The following is a 19,151-nucleotide window of genomic DNA, read 5'->3' as shown; positions in this document are numbered from 1 at the left end:
GTATGAACAACCCGCCTCTCTGCCCCAGTGAGCTTTTTCTGATCTGGGAATACACCACATATAGGCAAGTGATATCTCACAGCAGATCTGGGGAAGTGGAATGATACTTGATTAGTTTAATCACTGATAATAAAACATAATGTTAATACCTTTTACAGCTGCAGCTCCTTACATCTGAAGAGCTTAAAATGCTTTTCAATTACTAATTAATTACCAGGGAACTCCTGTTAAATAAGTAGAATTAATATCTGTTTTTCTGATGAGGAAATGAGATGAGGTGTTTTATACAAGGTCAAAGAGTGACTAGGTGCATCTACACATGCCCCAACTATGCGGTAACTGCTGTTACGGCACAGTCCTGGCAGCACATGGGTTGTTTCCAACCCTACTGCATAGTAGTGTCAGCATCACGGTTCATGTCTGTTGACACTATGTCACCATAGCAATGAGCTACATCGCCATAGCTCAACACTATAACGATGTAACATCTCATGTAGATGCACTCAATGAGTGGCAAATATCAGGAATAGAACTCAGGAGTCCTAGCTTCCCTGTCTCTGCTCTAGACACTAGCATAGGGAGAGAAAATAAGGAAATATTGTTTCCCAGGCTTAGATTTTTTGGCATGCTGAGCTACACATCTTATGAGGATTTCATGACTCTTACTCTTCACTTGACTCCATTTGATTTTATAAAATGGCCTCCACATATATGGAGGCTATCACTTGCATTCCAGTATGTGACATGCATCTTCTAAACACTGAGGGCTGTAAAACCTTACTGGCTCTCATACAGTCATGAGGGCTTCCACATGTCCTTAGGAAGGTAAATCTTCAGCCACAGTGCCTCCCAAAGGTGGAACTCTTAGGAAAGGGTATACTTAAGCAACTGGGGGAGCCTCAGGCAATTGGGGCACAAGGCTCTGTTCCAGGGAGGGGGTGACAGCCAGAGAGCCTGTGCCCAGGAACTGTGCTGAAGAAGCCAATAGAAAAGGCAAGACCGGAGCCAAAGAAGTTAAGGGAAGCTTAACAGCCACTGGATCTAGCATGAAAGGATCCAGACACAGAACTCTGGGGTGAACTTTACCAGGGTTGTCACATGCACATCACGATTTTTGTTCTTTCCTGATATTTCTGGGTCTTCACAGAGGGTCTGATCCAAAGGTATTAATGTCAATATGGACATGGGTTTTAAGAAGCTTTGGATCCCGTCCTCAGACTCTAAGCTTTTCAGGGAGGAAATCAGCCCTTGCCATCCACGCCTAGTTCCATGGGCCTGTTATCCTGTTGTGGGATACCTGGCATAACCATAAATAATAGGAAAGAAAGAAGTCTGGGCAGGCCTCATAAAATATAGATTATGGGAAAATATGTTACCAGCTCCTAATTAGTAGTTGGATGTGGGTGACCTGTTAAAGAAACTGAAAGGGAAAAGAAAGCTTACAAGCAGCTTTTTATGGGCACCAGAATCTTAAGGCAGAGCTGCTGCTGTGGGTTTTGCATTTGTTTGTACATTCTGGGGAGGTTTCTCATTTCAGGCCTCCGTATATTTGTTTGGAGAAAATTCTTCAGTTCATTGGTTCTTCCTAATCCCCCATCTGGCTTTTATCACTGCAGCCTGGGATTCCTGCCCCTCATCAATAGGAAAGCCAAGCTCCAACCCACCCACTGAGGGTGTCTGCAGCTTATTGCCAGTGTGGTTTTGCCCAGTGTATTTGTACATCCTTACCCCTGGGCAGGCATCTTCCCCCTGCTGCCCCACTAAGATGTAGAGGAGCTCATCTTTCTCCAGCTGGAAGGTAGCTGAGATGAAGACTCCATGTGATCTCTTATTGTGGTTTTTGGCTCCTTTCCCTCCAGCTGCTCCATAGGCAGAAATCCTAGAAAAGAAAAGAAGAAGTTAGAGAAACAGAAATCCTGCATGCCATAGACCCAAAGTGACTCCAGCTGTATGCTCCCAACCCTCCCCTGTTCCTGAACAGCCACATCCTCACAGTGAACTGTGCACAGCCAGAGTCCTGGACTGTCATGGCTACAAAGTGACTCAGTTTCTTAGGGTCCAACACCCAGTGTTCCTGTGGGGAACACTTTTGAGCTGACACCCTGAAGAATGAACTATGGACTTCACAAACAAAAAGCATGAGCTCTTACACTTGGAAATAAATAACCAAGGCCCCATAGTTGTGGGCTGTAACAAATCATACTGTACATTGGCACAGAGGTAGACTTAAAACATATACTGACCTATGTGTTACATTCCTACACTATCACAATCCCAAAGGGAGGTCATAACAGCCAGCACTCCTAAACAATGACAGCCCAAAGGTACTCCAGTTCAGAACCTCAGTTTACATCAGTGTTTCCCAACCTTTTTTCTGCACCCCGCTCCTGGGAGTGAAGTGTGGCAGCAGTGGCGGCCCAGGGGTGGGGGAGCTCCCGGCACAGGACGCAGCTCCTCTTTTCTATGTGGCGCTGTCGGCATTGCCCCCGCAACCCTCCTTTTGGTCATGACCCGGGGTTGGGAACCACTGGTTTAGATGTCAGCATTCTCACATCATCACAGCTTCAAATTGACTCTGATTTTGGCTTCTTCATACATAACACATCCATCCTCAACAATAACTCTTAAGTATAATTCCTCACAGCCAGTATTTCTAACCCATCAACCTCCACTGTAACTCTTGCTACCCTTCACCTTTACCTTGCTCTCAGCCACTCCCAACAGTTTGCTGCACTAAACTGTATACCAGTGCTAGGGTAAGTGTGTGTAGCTAGGTGGCCACTTCTCCAGTGCCTGTTGTACTCAGGTACTCACATGTATCGGTTTGTTGCTGGCACTTTCCACGCTTGTACTCCTCGGAGTTTACCCTCTTTCTCCACAGTGACAGACACATTGGTGTTCTGGTAGGCACTATCACACTGTGCTTGAGTTGGCCCTTGAGGACCACTGGCACCACAAGTTGTGAACCACCAGAAAACAATAGAGATGTCCCCTGTGACCAAAGCAGTAGAATTATGATGGAGATGATAACATCCCTTTGTTTCAGAGACAGATATAATGTTACAACTACTCTGTAATCAAAGGGCAAATGACAAAGCCTTAATTCTCCCTGTTGATACATGTTTCTGCAGAAACTCTGGTAACTAAACTGATACATGTATGAACAAACCTCAAAGCACCCCCCACTCACAAACAATATTAGCAACTTTTATATAGAAGCAAAGCAGCAGCCAACATCTTGGTAATATCTGCTGTTTGCTGGGATCTGAAACATGTTCACTGTTTTACATATACATATACATATGTAAGAGACTGAGGTCAAGAGCATTCTGGATTTCTATTATAAGATATTAGGACCTGAATTTTCAGAATACTTAGCATTTTATGGCATTTCCTGTGTTCAAAGCACAGCTTCCATTGACATCAGTTGCTGCGAGTCTTCAGCCCTCCTGTTAATTCAGATGCTAAGGTACCAAGATGTCCTCCCAGAAACTAAAAGTCTAACAAACAGAGACAATTAGTTGGTATAGAACTATCTACCTGAGAGAAATGGCTCTTCCAAAGGGTTCAACAGATGCTGATCCATGATTCCGATTTCCTGTGGGTATTGGTGCTTTCCATCAACATAGCTGTGTCTTCTTTCTGTTATAGCTTGTGGGACCAATGAGGAGGGGGTGGGGGGAAGTGGGGAGAGAGAGAGAAAGAGAGAGAGAGAATTTCAACCAAAATAAACTAGGTACAACCACTTCATTAAAATAAGAGTTCATGTTGTGAGATTCATTTTGCAGAAGAGATCATGATGCCCTCCCACTATCTCATGTTAGACAGCCTACTGAAGGAAAAGGGACTTAAAACTCTGTTATATGTAAGTACTGTGGATATGTGGCATAAAATGAAAGGAAGTGTCAGAACTTTAAATCTGTGTATTGATTTAAATGATCAATCATCTTTACAGTTCTTCAGGGTTCTCATCCTTGGCTTGGCTGCCTGGCTCCATGTTGTGTAGTAAAGAAAGAATTGAACATAAAACTGATTATAATCATTAAAAAAATGGATAATGGAATACTACAAAGGGATAATGGACATCCATTTTTAATCAGTTCAATAGTGACATATTAATTCCAGGAATGGACAAAGGTAATGAAAAAGTTTTTAAAATGTCACATCCTTTTTTCATTTTTTGCAAAGTTTTTCATGTCCTCAACATTTTGGGGATAAATTCTATGATGTAATCATGGCCCCCAAATTCCCAGGTTTTATCCATGTGCCAGTGAGCTTGCAAAATGGCCTTCTCATTTGAATTTTCGTAATTTGAGGCATATAAGATCTACGTAGTCCGACAGCCACTCTGGCAAATTTAGTAAGAGAACAGGGGGTGTGGCGGGGAGGGGGGCCACGGGAGGAAAGACACAGCTTGTAGAGAGTCATGAACACTATTTAGCATATTCTGTACATGCATAAACAGATATATATCACGTCAAGCGGAGATGAAATGGTGACAGACTTTAGCACACTGGTTATGCCCCCACTAACTCAACGAGACATGTGGATTCATAGATTCATAGATGCTAGGGGTCGGATGAGACCTCAACAGATCATCGAGTCTGACCTCCTGCCTAGCACTACCCACATCCTTCCAGGTCAATACCGACCCGTATTATAGACAGGATCTGTATTATAGACTGCACCAGCTTGACTGATCGAGGATCCAGATGACTTGAAACCACAGTTTTGGGCAGCCATAGCTAGGGGAGCAAGTTTGAGGCTAATGGTATAATGATTCCTATTATTTAAGAATGGGACTGCAGTAGACAATCAGCCCACTGGATCCTTCTAGTGTCTCTTACCACCATGTATAAAGCATCACTAACTTCATACAGCATGACTACAAGGATAATATAAAGCAAACCATGTGGAAAAGTAAAGCACACTGCTAATAAGCACAGCCATAGCCATGATATAAACAAGTGCCTATTTGGTCAAGCTCTATGAAAAGTACACAAAACTTTACCAGACCTGGAGCAGTGACCAGGATAGTATAAACCTGGCTCTTCTGGAGTGGGGAGAGGATGGAAGTGCAGACCTCCAAAGGTACATTTAGAACTCACTGCCTATCCAAATGACCTACACCACATGGAGAACTCTACCAAGGAAACCAATATCATGAATCAAGCCTGCCTCACTGCAGAGAGACAACAAACAAAAAGTCTTAAATTTTCGCTGCACAATTATTTTCACTCATGTTATTTCAAAATATAAATCACACAAGTTTTACACAAATGTAACAACTAAAACAGTTGAAGTTCCTTGCATGTTATGAACCCCTGGTTAATTCAATTCTGAGCATTTTTCTCTAGGAAAAGCATCATCACATATCTTTCAACCAACTCCAGTTGTACCCATCTCATGGCTCTTTGATGGTCTATGAAAAATAAGTTAGCTCCATTTCCAGCTGGACAATTATCCCCATTGCAAAGCCACTGCTCCAAATAGCACTAATTAGCACCCTTGTTAGGAGTGTCAGTAGAGAGGCCAAATAATTATCTGGGCCATGAAGACTGACCTGACCTCTCAACCCCCAGGGACATTCTCCTCAGGACTGACTTGAAGCACACTAGTAGGTGAAAGGGGACAATTCTTGTACTGTATCCGTTTTACAGATAGGCGGAGGAACTTGAGCAGACAGAGCAGTCAAACCAAAGAAAACCTAAAACAAACTATTTGGATCAAAGACAAGAAGGAAAACCAAATAAAAAATATGAAGCACAGCCACAAGGAGACACTTGGTCTCCCAAGGCCTGAGCTGAATTAATTAAGAATCTGAAAGGTCGTGACCATCTTCCAGTACAGCTTCTGTCATTCAGAGATGTACAATAAACTCAGTCACTTTTGCTGGAGTGAAGGAATGTAAATCAGTCCCCATAACAGCCTCAGTTTGTGTCTCTGGCTGGATTTTTAGCAAAGCAGCATCCCAACCAAGTGTCCTAGGGCAATGCTTGCTTTCCAAACAAACAATCTTTCCTCCTTTTCCAAACAGTCTCAAATCTTCATGCATTGGAAGGGGGCCTCCATCCCCTTCATGCTTACTAGACCAAGGACCACTTCCCTTAGCCCTATGAACTAATGACAGCCCACGAGCACTGTTACCTCTTAGAATGCCGGCATTTCTGGTATGCCTATATGCAAAAACACAGGACCACACAGCGGTACCAGATAGCTGCATTACCCTGGTGCTCTGCCTGAGCTATTAACTCTGTTGAGAAGGTAAGTATATTAGCATCGGTGGACAGCTGCACTAACATGCCTGTGCTTCTGGTACACAAACTAGCTTGTTCAGAGACATCTTGGATACCCCTGGAAAGTGCTGCCTTGTTCCTTGTGGCAGATATACCCTCACACACTGCAGGTACATAAACTCCTAATAGGACATGTTCTCCATACAGGATATAGCTGCAGGTTTAAAAGTCTGATCTTCAATCTATTCCAGCTTCCATTTTGACTGTGGAAGGATTATAAGCAAGTGTAAGGGGTCCCTCTCTTATATTCAGTGATGGAATGAAACTTTGGGTGAGAGAAATCTACACAGCAATGGGCCCTTCGCCTCCATGTCCATGCAAGGCTTCTTATTCAGAAATCTTTTTCAGTTCATGGGATTTGAGCAGTTTGCATTCAAAGGACTAGGGTGTCTATGTCCCTTGTGAATTCTCAGGGCTCCCCCATATCATCCAGCCATTTATTCTCCCCCCACCCTGAAATACCCCACGCTATAGCCACTGGAGCAGATTCTCAGCTTTGGTATGATATTTTGCCAAAGCTGCTACAAGTCACTAGTTGGGAATTGTCCTAGTGTATGTAGACACCTGCAACCATGGCTAGCTTTTATATCTCCTTTCCCATGACTTTTGGTACAAAGGATGTGGTTGTTCTGTGAAGAGCAAATGGCCAGAGCACGGTGGCATCTGGATAGTCTCAAATGCTGTATAGTACTTTGCAGCAAGTCAGAGTAGCCCCAAGTCTCTCTGACCTGTAATGGGGCTGGGATTTGGAATCAGGAAGCCATAACTAATTCTTCCACAACAGCCCCATGTTGGTCCATTCTTTCCAATGAGTACTGGTATTAACTCAGTGAAGGCATCATTGCTGGGGGACCTGAAGTATTCCCTCCAGCTCATCTTGAGTGTTGAACTGAGCATAGTGCCTCCCAAGATACCAGGTCCTGCCAGCCTGGTGAGCGGGTGCATGATGCCAGGGCCTGACACAGGCCATACGGTACTCCCTTAGAACAGACCTTCCCTATTTACAAAGTGTTACAGTGATGTAGTCACGATGGTCCATGAATTATGTGAGAGGCAACGATTTCTTAGGGTGATTATGTGAGAGGCATGGTCACCTGAAGAAGAATGCCTTGCATTCAAAAGCTTGTCTCACTCTATCCCAACTAAGCAGTTGATCCAATAAAAGATATTGCCCACCAAAATCCTTGCCTGTTTACAAACAAATTTTAAATGGGAGAAAGCATTAGTGATTTACAGTGTGAAACAGAACCGGGAAGGCCAAAGCAATCCAGAGTGTGTTTTCACAGAACAGAGTGCAGGTTGAATAAGAAGGACAAGATGCAAGCCTGCCCACAGCAGGGCAAGGTAACAAAGGAAGAGCAGGCAGGGTCATTCTAACCATTCTATTGCTTTGGGTACAATATATTAAGCAAGTTGCAATGTGAGACTAGTGGACTAGATTTTCAAAGGTGTTTAAACACTTAGGGCATGTCCACACATGCAGGCATGTGTGCTTGCAGCAGCTCATATAGGAGTGGCACAAATTTGTGCCAGGGATTTGTGCCTCAGCACACATGCCTAAATTATGTATGTACTTTGGTGTGGGACAAGTTGTGCCAATTGGGGCAAACTGACCCTGCCCAGCTCTTCCTGGATCTTCACCCACAGGGGGAGCTGAAGGCTGGGGCCAGCACAAATGCTGGCCCCAGCAGTATAAAAAGCTGCCCTGGCAAGCAGCTCAGGGCTAATTGCTCTCAGGAGCTTCTAAGGCCCAGCCAGGTGACATATGGGGCTGCTAGCCTCCTGTGCCAACTGGACTGTTGCAGCAGCCCTCACCTAGGGTGGTTTTTGAACCCTCTACCCACTGCAGCAGTCTGGCAGTGAGAGCTGCTGCCTGGTTGTGACCTGCTGCTACCTGCAACAGCATCTGCCCCCTTGGACCTGCAGCCCCATGCCTGCACACCTGCCAGACCTGGCGGGGACTGCACAGCTGCCTGGGATGTGGCATGGGTACTGTAGCAGAGCCGTCTGCACCTCTGGGTCAGCTGCCATTGGGCTGTGGCTGCACAGTTGGGCTTTGTGTGGCACTGCTGCCATGTGTGCCCCTGCCCTGCCATCTGGGCAGCTATCACCTGGAAGATATCCTCAGTGTGGTGGCCAACTCTGAAAGCATATCCTCCTGGCCCCAAGTGGCCAGGAGGTCAGGTACCTCATTTGCCCTTCATCTAGGTACCCAATGCCAGCCCTGGGCAGACTCCTCTGCGTGGGTCCTGCCACTTGCCTCACTAGCAGAGATCCTGGTGTTCCCTGTTTAAAAACAGCAAATTCTCTGATAAAAAATCCCAAATTCACTGTTTAAAATACCCCAAAATCCACGTTCTCAAATGATTAACACAACACACCACTATATATCTATATTGGTCAATAGCTATAGCTATAGATATAGGTATAGCTATAGAGAGAGATCAGTTGGGCAATGTTTTATTGATAGATTTATGATTTTAAAGCAATTTGGAAGCCTACCAGTGCCTCTGACAACATAATAAAATAAATTATAAGTATCTATATGCTTTGGTGTTTGCTTTTGGTTTCTTTATCAAAGAAAAATCACAGCTTTGCCTGACCCCTCTGCTAACCAAGATGTGGGGACAGCCGCCCCTGCAGCCACAGCTCCTGCCAGCAGGTCCCATCCTGTCTGGCAGCTTGGCATGCAGGGTGCAAGATGCGGGGTGGGGGACACAGGGTTTGCAGGAGGGGCGTGGGGAAGGGTGTGTGGGGTTCTTGGGTAGGTGTGTGTGTGGGGGGGTGGGTATAAGGAGAATATGGGGTTTGTGAGTGGTTGTGTGGGGGGGGTGTATGGGGGATGTGGGGGTGGGTTTGTGGGTAGGGGTGTGTGGGAGGGGTTGAAGGGGGGTCACCACAAGCCTGCCTCCCCCCACTTGCCCCCAGGTGGGCCATTGGGGCCATGGGCCTGGCTGCAGGCACAGCGCTGCCTGCCGCAGGATCTGTCCATGCCGAACAGACTTGGCCCGGCCCAGCCAGCGCACAAGCCAAGTTGGGTCTGTTGCGGGGGAGGGGCAGGGGGCAGGGGTGTGGCAGCCCCCCTCAGCCTCCCCCCACAAACCCCACACCCCCCCGCCACTCCCCACACACCCCACATTTCCCTTACACACCCACCCGCACCCACAAACCCTCCCACTCCTACTTTCCTAATTACCTGGGACAGTGCTGGGGTCTGGGTCATGCCACAGCCTTGCCCTGCTCCTGTTTGCCCCAGCATGCTGGGGCAGCAGGAGCACCATAAAGACACTCTGGCCAGATGCCAGAGCGTCTTTCTAGAGGACCCAGCCTCCAGTTGCCTCAGGGCACGCTGCAGGCCCATGTCCAGCACCACTGTTTTTCCACAGGTTTTGCTTTGATACCTGGATTTCCAGGTATCAAATTTAGAGCCTGCACTGCAAATATGCAGTGCAGGAACATTTTTGTGTTCCCAGCATGCCACTCACCACATCTCAAACTGGTCTGAGAGGCCACCATAGGCACATGTGTGCTTGTCTGGACGCGCCCTTAGAGATGTGGACTTACAGGGCAGTTCCAGACCACACTGCTCCATGCTAGGGAGTACCACCTTGAAAATGTTTCCCACTCACTCATTCACTCTACAAAAACTGAGTGGCAAAAAAAATGTTGCACAAGTGTCATTAAAGTGGTGCTGGGTACACATCAAAAACAGCTATGTGACATTTTTTCAGCATTTGGTACCTGTGAAATGGGAATGGGGTTGTGGAGGGAAGGTATGTTTCTATGGCAGTTCCCCCTAGCACAGTCCAGTGCATGTTACTGACAGGTCCCCAGTCACCTAGCCAGAGAAGGGTCCCCTTTCTCTTTAACGTACCTTCTTCCTTTCTTGTAACCACCACCCTGGACCCAAGGTCCATGTTGCCTAGTACACAGATTCTGACAGGATCTACTAGCACATGCCTGAGTGAATGCTGAAAGAAACCCTAAAATCTATATTGCCTGAACTTCCCATAGGGGACATTTTTTCTTAATCACTGTTGAGGTTGGGTTATTTGCTTTTAAATCTTACTGGTGTCCCATAGGCTGTTCTTATAATTATATTTATCTATATAAATATTTAATCAATATAAATATAGATTTATCTATATATAGATAAATAAATATATATTTATATAAATATTTAATATAACAATTAATGATTATTTATCTATATAAATTTTACTTCTTTTATGAACCTTGCTAACTGCCTGGCCTTAGGGAAGATGGCTGTGGAAGCCCCAGCCTCCATACCCAGCTGATACACATATAGACAACTCCTTTAAAGTCTGTGCTTCATTTAGTAGCAGATGAACTGCAGGACTGGAACTGGGTAAGAAATGAATATTTACATTCTAGTAAAGAGCAAATTCTTCCTTTCTGCGTGCCATTGCTGCACTCCCTCCCTGCTTCTCTTGTGCTGAGAATAAAGTGTAATTTCTCTGCTTGGAGCTTAATTGGCCTCACCAGTGACATCTGAAGCCTCTCCTGGTTGGCGAGGACTAATTTCATCACTGAAAACACAGCAGAGCTGCTGGGCTTCTCCGTGAGCAAATTGAATTAAATGGATGAGAAGATAAATGGAAGCAGTTGTTTTCAGAATCAAGAAAATATCATCTCCCTGAGTATTCAAGCAACAGTGGTGAACCTAAGTTTTCCAAGAAATGTGCTTCCTTTCCTCAGACCTTCCACTATACACCTCTCTGGATTACCCTCAGCTAGTCTGTGCTATGGCAGTTCCACTGAAATCAATACTGATCTATAATAACAGAAGAGCTGGCTCTTTATGTTTGATGTACACACATTCTTAGTACCTACCACCTTCTTTATTGCAAGGAAGAAATGAAAAAAGAAGCTAGCACAAGGTCTCCCCATCTTACCTTGCTATTTCCTATCTTCCCTCACCACTAGAAAACTTTCAGAACCCTTTCTTCAGGTTTCAAATAAACATTTAGAGAATGAACCACGAGTCCTGCTTACTCTCACACATCTCCAAGATTTAGCAGGGCAAAAATGCACTGGACTTGCAATTACAGCACCTCCAGTCCCTGTGGATGCCAGTAGAAACAGGAGAGTCATCAGTGCTTCAGAAAATCAGGCCCTTGGTGATCACAAGGAAGTCTGACAGCAGTAACTTAAGATAAGCACCATGCCTAAGAACATAAGAACTGCCATTTACTGGGTCAGGCCATAGGTCAGCGGTGGCCAAAATACAGCCTGCAGGCCCATCTGGCCCACAAGGCCATTCTATCCGGCCCATGAGGCCCCTAAAAAAATTTTCATAGTTTCGAACAGATCATCTAGCCTAAACCCCTGCCACAAGCAGGAATGAATGCTGGGTTCACAAGACCCCAGACAGGTGATCATCTAACCTCTTTCTAAATTTACCCAAGGTAGGGGCGAGGACCACTTTCCTAAGAAGTTGGTTCCAGATCCTGGCCACCCTAACTGTAAAATATTGCCTCCTGATCTCCAACCTAAACCTATTCTCCATCAGCTTATTACCATTGCTCCTCGTCACCCCAGGTGGTGCTGGGGAGAAAAGGGCTCTGCCTATTTGCTGTTCATCTCCCCTGATGAGTTTGTAGGCAGCCACCAGGTCCTCCCTCAGCCTCCTCTCGCTGAGGCTGAACAGGTTCAGGTCCCCCAGTCTCTCCTCATTTGTGTCCTTGGTTTCTGTTAAAGATGACAGGAACCAGGGGCAATAGGACTCAGGAGAAGTCCAGTGGGCTCCCACAACAGCAGGGCCCACCCGGCCCCGCCCCCCCAGCTGGAAGCCCCAGCAAGGGCTTCTGACATGGGGCCACGTGGTTGTCCCGGCATGGGAAGTTCAGGTAAGGGGATGGAGGGGTGGGGAGGGCAGGGAAGGACCTCGGGCAGGGATGGACCCCAAGGAAGAGTGGCCTGGGGAAAAGCTGAACATGGGGAAAAGCAGCCCCTTGCCCGCCCCGTGGCCCACGCCCCTTCTGCAGCCGCTCACAGCCCATGCAGAGCTGTCCTGAGCAGGCACAGGCAGCCCCACGAGGGCTTCAAGCAGCTACAGTGCAGGGTGCTGGCCATGGGGTGGGGGAAGGGCCGCTTTTCCCCCCGTGCTCAGCACCAGCTTGTAACCCGCCCCTGCTGCCAGCCTGGGCCCCATGCCGGGTCCGGGCTTGCCCGTTGGGGCTGCGCGGCAGCGGCGGCAGCAGCTGCGGCCCTCGCACTTGCCATGCCGGGCAGTGTTTGCTGCTGCTGCCCACCTGGAGCTCCAGGCAGGCAGCAGCAGAAAATGCTGCCCAGCGCGGCAAGCGGGGGGTGCTACAGCTGGTGCCACCATGTACACCCCCAACGGCAAGCCCACAGCCAGCACAGAGCCCAGGCTGGCAGCGGGGGCGGGTTACAAGCTGGTGCTGAGCACGGGGGGAAAAGCGGCCCTTCACCTGCCCCATGGCCGGCACCCCATGCTGCAGCCACTCACAGCCTGCGTGGGGCTGCCTGTGCCTGCTCAGGACAACCCTGCGTGGGCTGCGAGCAGCTGCAGCAGGGAGCGCCGGCCATGGGGCAAGCGAGGGGCTGCTTTTCCCCTGCACTCAGCACCAGCTCATTCCCTGCCGGCAAGCAGGGGGTCGGGGCTGTGTGCTGCCCCCTGCCCGTACCGCAGGGCTGGGGGTGGGCACTGGGAGTGAGCACCAGCGGGGCCCAGAGCAGGGCAGCAGGGATACAGGGTCCCAGCTGGCAGGGGCTGGGCCAGCTCCCTCCTCTCCCTGCTGGTGCAGCCCAGACCAGCTCCAAAGACCCCTGCCAGCCTGCACCCTGCTCTGGGCCCTACCAGTGCTGGGCCTAGGACATTGTTCCCAAGACATTGGGACACTGGTCCCAAGATGGTGACTAGGTGGCGGGGCACCTGTCAAGGGGCAGGGCCACCCATGCGGCCCTCAACAGCTTGCCAAAACTGGGTAAGCAGCCCTCCACCTGAAATAATTTGTGCCCCTAACTCCTGTGTTCAACAGCCACTGATGCCCCTTTCCTCCAAGAATTTGTCCCATCCCTTTTTGAATCCGGTTAAGCTGTCAGTTTCCACATCTTATGACAATAAGTTCCACACTTTAATCACAGGCTATGTGAAAAAGAACTTTCTTGAGTTAGTTTTAAACTTACTATCTACTAGTTTCATTTTATGACCTTTAGTTTTTCTATTGTGAGAGATATTAAATAATACCAGTGAATCTCTATTTACTTTCTCGTCACCATTTAGTATTTTGTAAACCTTTATCATGTTCCCCCTCAAGTGTCTCTTTTTCTAAGCTGAATAGGCCTACCCTCTTTAGTCTCTGGTTACATGGGAGCCCCTTCATACCACTCATCTTCCTTCTCTGAACCTTCTCTAGTTTTCTATACCTTTTCAAAATGTGGGGACCAAAACTGAATCCACAGTATTCAAGGTGTGGATGCACCATGGATTTATAAAAGGAGCATAATGGTATCTTCTGTTTCGTTTACAATTCCCTTCTTAAAAATGAATGCAGGTGCTGTGCTACATTCTTTGCATAGCGTGGCTAAAACTTTCAGTATAAACCACCCCTCATGCTATGCCAAGCCTGCAACCATTCCAGGTACAGATGAGCAGTTGTGACAAGTGAGACTCATCTGGTTCCCAGAAAGCCCAGCAAGACATCTGGATCATTTTGCAATGGCCATAACCATGGAGAAGGAAGAAACCCTGCAGACATATTTTGCTTGCAACACATATCAGGATTTAAACAAGGTACTAGGTATTACACTTGTTTTTGGTTGGTTTTTTTCCACAGCATAACTTAATTCTTCAGTGTTTTAAAGCTGAAGTGAGACACTCATGTTCCTGACTGTGATTGATCCTTGCCCTCCATCTGCTATCTAGACTGCAAATTGACTCCACCCTGAACTTTACCCATTGTCCAAGGGTATGACCTCATGAAACACTTATAGCCAGATCCACAGCTGGTGGCACTGTATGTGTTTTCCTGCATTTTCAGTCATTTGGCTGCATTTCCAGATAGACTAAATTGTGATAAATTACATTTACATGGAGTTACTATTTACTTGTGGTCACCACTGCTTGATTGTTCCATGCTACCCACCCACCTTTCCTACACTGAGGAATAAGCCTGCTGAACCAGCACTTCTTATCTAAATGTGTGTGTGTGTGTGCGCGCGCGTGCACGCACGCGCACGTGTGAATGCACACAGGAGAGAGAGAGAGAGAGACTTTGTACTGGAGTAAGAAATGATTTGCGAGGTCCCTTCTTTTCCTCCTCTTTGCCATAAAGGTGATGTATTAGTCCTTCTATCAGAGGTGGACTACATATGGCTGCCTCTGGAGTCTATCAGTTGTCCCACTATGATGTGGGCCTGAGAGGACTACTAAAGCACAATACAATGTAGCTTTATTGTATTTAAATGTATTGTGTACATATATTGTACACAATACATGGTGGCACCTACAATGTAGGTGGATCATTCTACCTACAGCCCAAGTGCAAAGACAGTCTTTCCAAATGAGATATGTGTATATAACTCAAACTATGTGATCTGATACACTGTAGATTAGGTAAAGAAAAAGCATTAAGAAAATTGAGATGCACCACAAAACAGTATAAAAGAAGGCAGTCTCCACTAGAAGAGAGGAAGGAAATTGTGTCCAAATGCTGCAGAACTGTCAACCTGATGCAGACAAACCATGTAGGAAGATTAAAAGCACATTCTCGGAATCACTGGCTCATCTATAAACATTTCTCTAACATGCTTTGAATCATATGTAGCTCACCATCAGTGAAGCAGTCCAGTCCAAAAGTAATATTATCAACAGCAATGTCAGCTTGGGAATTCCAGCCCCAGGTTGCCAGAAGCTGCAGGTGAAACCTTTGCAACAAGATAGATGTTTTAGAGATAGAGATAGAAAGAAGAAACACACACACAAATCCTAGCTGCTCTCCAAGGGTGACATGTATTCAAACTATTTCTTCAGGAATACCCCTGATGAACAGCCATAAGGGGATGACACAAACCACTCATTTACACTTAATAAGTTATTAAGAACCAACTATATGATGCCACCTTTCATGGGGTACTATGCCACCCACACTGTATGTGTGTGCACGTATTCACTTATGTGTGTATGTGACTGTGTGAAGACAACTTCCTAACTGGAAGAACAGTTGGACAATAGAATAAACTGTCTAGGGAAGCTGTGTGATATCCTTTGTTGGGGCAGCTTCCCAAAAGAATCTGGGTAGGCATCAGTCTGGGGTGGTTTAGAGGGTAGCAAATCCTACATCTGTACAAGGGGTGGAACTAGATGACTCTTGAGGACCTTTCTACCCCTGTGATTCTGTCTTCTCCAGAATACCAGACAATTGCCCCAGCAAAGAAAATACATCGGCACATAAGGCAAAAAAATTGGCTTCCAACCCCACAAACAAAACCAAAATTCAGGGACTTTCCCAGTGCTCATAAGACAGAGGCAAATCTTAGGACAGATCTTCAGCTAATATAAATCACGGTAATCAACAGAGCTACATCAGTTTACACCACTTGAGCTTCTGTCTACTTCTTGAAAATCTTAGAAATATCTCCTTTGCATGTCCACTTCCCTGGGTGTCTCTCCTTGCTCAGGCTTACTTAGTGAGAGCCATGCATTAGCTGGTTTATCCAAGAAGATAGAATGCATGTCATCATGCTCTCTGAATTCAGAAGGGAAAAAGTACATGGAAGGCTCCTCTCCTAATGGATCAAACTGAACTGCTTTTGATTTAACATCATAAATAAACAGATGGCTGAGGTCTAGTCCATTTGGAGCTTATTAAAAGCATGCAGAGTGAACCTCAGCTGCTGCCACTGGTGAAACTTGCTCATGATTTATGAGAGATTGAATTCTGATGAGCAGAGTATACTGTGTAAACTATTAAGTGTCCAGCTTGGGAACACTCTTCTTCTAAATTAGTGGCAATATGTATAAAAATGTATATACAAAATACAAAAATGTATATATACATACCAACCCAAGGTTGGTCCTTATCCTGCAGAGGATGAAATCTAGCATAACTCCACTGAAATACTAACAATATCCCTATTTATACCAGCTAAAGATCTGGTCTATTACATCTAAGTGAATCATTTCACACCCACAGGAGCTGGACCATACAGGAAAAACAATGCTGATACAACAACAGTGTACTGTAAACCAAGGGACTTCCACAGCTCTATAACAAAGAAGGGGGGGAACAAATTTGCCATCTGAGCACGAGTGACTGGTGCCTCCTGAATCTGGCAGGGCACCCACAGAAGCCGCCGATGGCGGCAGCCCTGTTGGTGGGGCACGAGCCCTACTGACAGCATTTATTGTCAGCCGTCCGGGGGGGGGGCACCAGCCCCATTGGGGGGGCCCCGTGTGCCCCCGTGCATCCCCTACCAGTTGCCAATGCATCTGAGTCCACTGCTGCAGACCACCACCCTTGTGGTCACAGTGTTGCTGCTTGTTAGGACAGTTTGGTTGCATCTGTAGTATTTTATAACCTTTGCCTACCTTCCTCAGTGTTCTGCCAGCTCTCAGTTTATGGTGGTTTATAGGTGTTTTTAGAGGGGAGGAGTCATAGGCAGATACTTACTTACTAAAGGGTTGGCAAAAGGGTGGATCTGGCCACTGGCTGGACTCCATTTCCCAGCAGTCTCTGCCTGTGTCATGCTGCAGCCAGTTTCCATAGAGACCCCAGCAGCTGTGGGCTGGAACAGTGCAGGGCCAGGGTTTCCACGGAGACTGGCCCCAGTGCCACTAGCAGAGGGCACCGCTTGGTGGGGAGCTGCTTTGGGGTTGGGGCTTGGTTCTTGCAGCACTGACAGCATGGTCTGGAGTGGGTGCTGAGCTGTGATCTGCTGCCTGCACATCCCCGTAGTTCTGCCCTCGCTCCAGCTCCCCGCCCAGCTACGCATCCTACCAGCGCTCCTGGGGCCAGTCTCCATGGAAACCTTGGTCCTGCGCCCTCACGTCCAGCTGCTGATGGAGTCTCCATGGAAACCAGCTGCAGCAACATAGGCAAGGGCTACTGGGAAATGGAGTCTGCCACAGGGCTTTCCCGGCCCCTGAACTAGAGCCACCAAAAATAGCTTCCTATGTAGGTAGGCTTCTGATCCGGATGCTGAACATTGAACCCTATGGTTTGCCATCCATCTGTCCCCATTCAATTAAAAAAACAATCAACCTGTAAGATGAACCTGCCAAGGGCTATGTACATGGTCCTCATCACCTTTCCTTGGCTGCCTAGCCCTCCTTTCTTCTGGCTTTCACCAGAGACTGCCTTCAACCCACTTTTGTTCCTCACAGCCTTCAATTCCAATCCCTCCCTGCTACATTTGTTCCATCTCCTCCTAGCCTACCACTGGCTCCTTCCTCTCCCAGAAGCCAGAAAAAGAATAAGGTAGACGCACAGATTTTGAAATTTTGATTCAAGAAGTTGGAGTAGGTCCCTGAGAGAGAAAGAAGCAGCCATGAAGAGGAAGCTCATCTGGAGCAGAGGAGCTAAGATATGGAAGAGAGTGGCAGGGGAAGGAGAGAAGAGAAACCAAGCCAGATGCTGCTTGAGTGAGATTCTTAATTTTTACTGCCCCTACCCAGAAATATGCAGTGAGTGAGTCCAGGCCCTATCAGAATGGTTCAGGGATTCAGGGCAGAACAAGGCTGATCACTGAGGTTTGCTGCAGCAGGACAGGGGGCTTCCCTTCCTGATAGATGAAACTCAACTGTCTGGGGCCTTTTTCAAATCCTGCTTTGTTTTTTCCTTCTCAGATTGATCCCAAGGTTTCAGGTTTGGCTGCTCTCACTTCTTAACATTCATAAGTTAACAAATTGGCAGAAACAGTTATAGAGGTCAGTTGGCCATCACCCATTTTGGTTGAGGCCTCCCTGCTACATTGGAAAATGGGATATGGCATTCTGCCCCATAACTGTATAGCAAGGACCCCCTCAGACAGGACAATACTAGACCCTGCATCAATCAAAGTGGAAAGACAGCAGCACCCAGAAATAAGGAGAAAAAGTAATTCATAGTCAAGGTTTTTATTTAATTGCAATGGATAACAAAACCTATTGTATTCTTACAGGTGTGGTTTCTATCACACACATGTTAAGTTTGTCCAATAGCTCCCATTATAAACCCCTGATTTCTCTTGCTTATAAATGCCAAATTTTGCCATTTATGTTAACGTTTTGCTTGCCAGATATGTGCTTCAGGCTGAATTTTTCTGGAAAATGTCAACCAAAATGGTTAATTGTTTCTGTGCATGAGGCTAAGGAAAAATATATTGTTTTGCCAAGGTTGAAAAATGCCGGCAACCATTTCTTTTAAATACCCCAGTGCCCCCATGCTTTGGAGCAGGGACTCTAAATTTAGATGAAGGATGTGCCTTTTGCTAGCCCTTCAAATTTGGCCAAGTTATAAGTCTTTGAAAAAATGCAGTCGTGTGCTCAGCAGAGACTTCTTTATAGTTTAACAGTTACATCTGCAAAGAGTCTATCTTCATCGGGCATACACCAGCCTGGCCTTTCCATGCAATTGCCACTGTGAGTTTCTGTGGGCAGTGCCAGGTCTGGGACTGGGTACCTGAAATGAAAGCAGGAAGCCTGTCCTTCCTCTACTACATGTAGTCTCACCCTGCTGAAGCCAGTAGAAAGGAAGCTGCCTGATATGAAGGGACAAGAAGCAGATCTGAAAAGGTAGGGAAGTATATCAGTGTAAGAAGTAAGGAAGCAAGGGGGACCAATACTGGAAGCTGGCATGGAGGGATAGGGGAATTGGGACTGGAAGCTGA

At 46.6% G+C, this 19,151-nt stretch overlaps 1 protein-coding gene across 1 annotated transcript in view; it reads right to left on the bottom strand.

Annotated features, from left to right (window-relative positions):
• Positions 1-19,151, bottom strand: part of LTK (leukocyte receptor tyrosine kinase) — a 183,602-nt gene that overhangs the window by 45,294 nt on the left and 119,157 nt on the right. The window contains exons 10-13 of the mRNA XM_019496461.2: positions 15,115-15,209; positions 3,541-3,651; positions 2,815-2,992; positions 1,729-1,879 (exon numbers count right to left, since the gene is read on the bottom strand). Of these exons, the coding sequence (XP_019352006.1) occupies positions 1,729-1,879; positions 2,815-2,992; positions 3,541-3,651; positions 15,115-15,209 (535 nt within the window). The remainder of the gene's footprint in view (positions 1-1,728; positions 1,880-2,814; positions 2,993-3,540; positions 3,652-15,114; positions 15,210-19,151) is intronic.

The sequence above is a fragment of the Alligator mississippiensis genome, chromosome 2 (genome assembly GCF_030867095.1).
Source record: "Alligator mississippiensis isolate rAllMis1 chromosome 2, rAllMis1, whole genome shotgun sequence".
NCBI classification, from domain to species: domain Eukaryota; kingdom Metazoa; phylum Chordata; order Crocodylia; family Alligatoridae; genus Alligator; species Alligator mississippiensis.
This window is presented reverse-complemented; position numbering and strand designations above follow the sequence as displayed.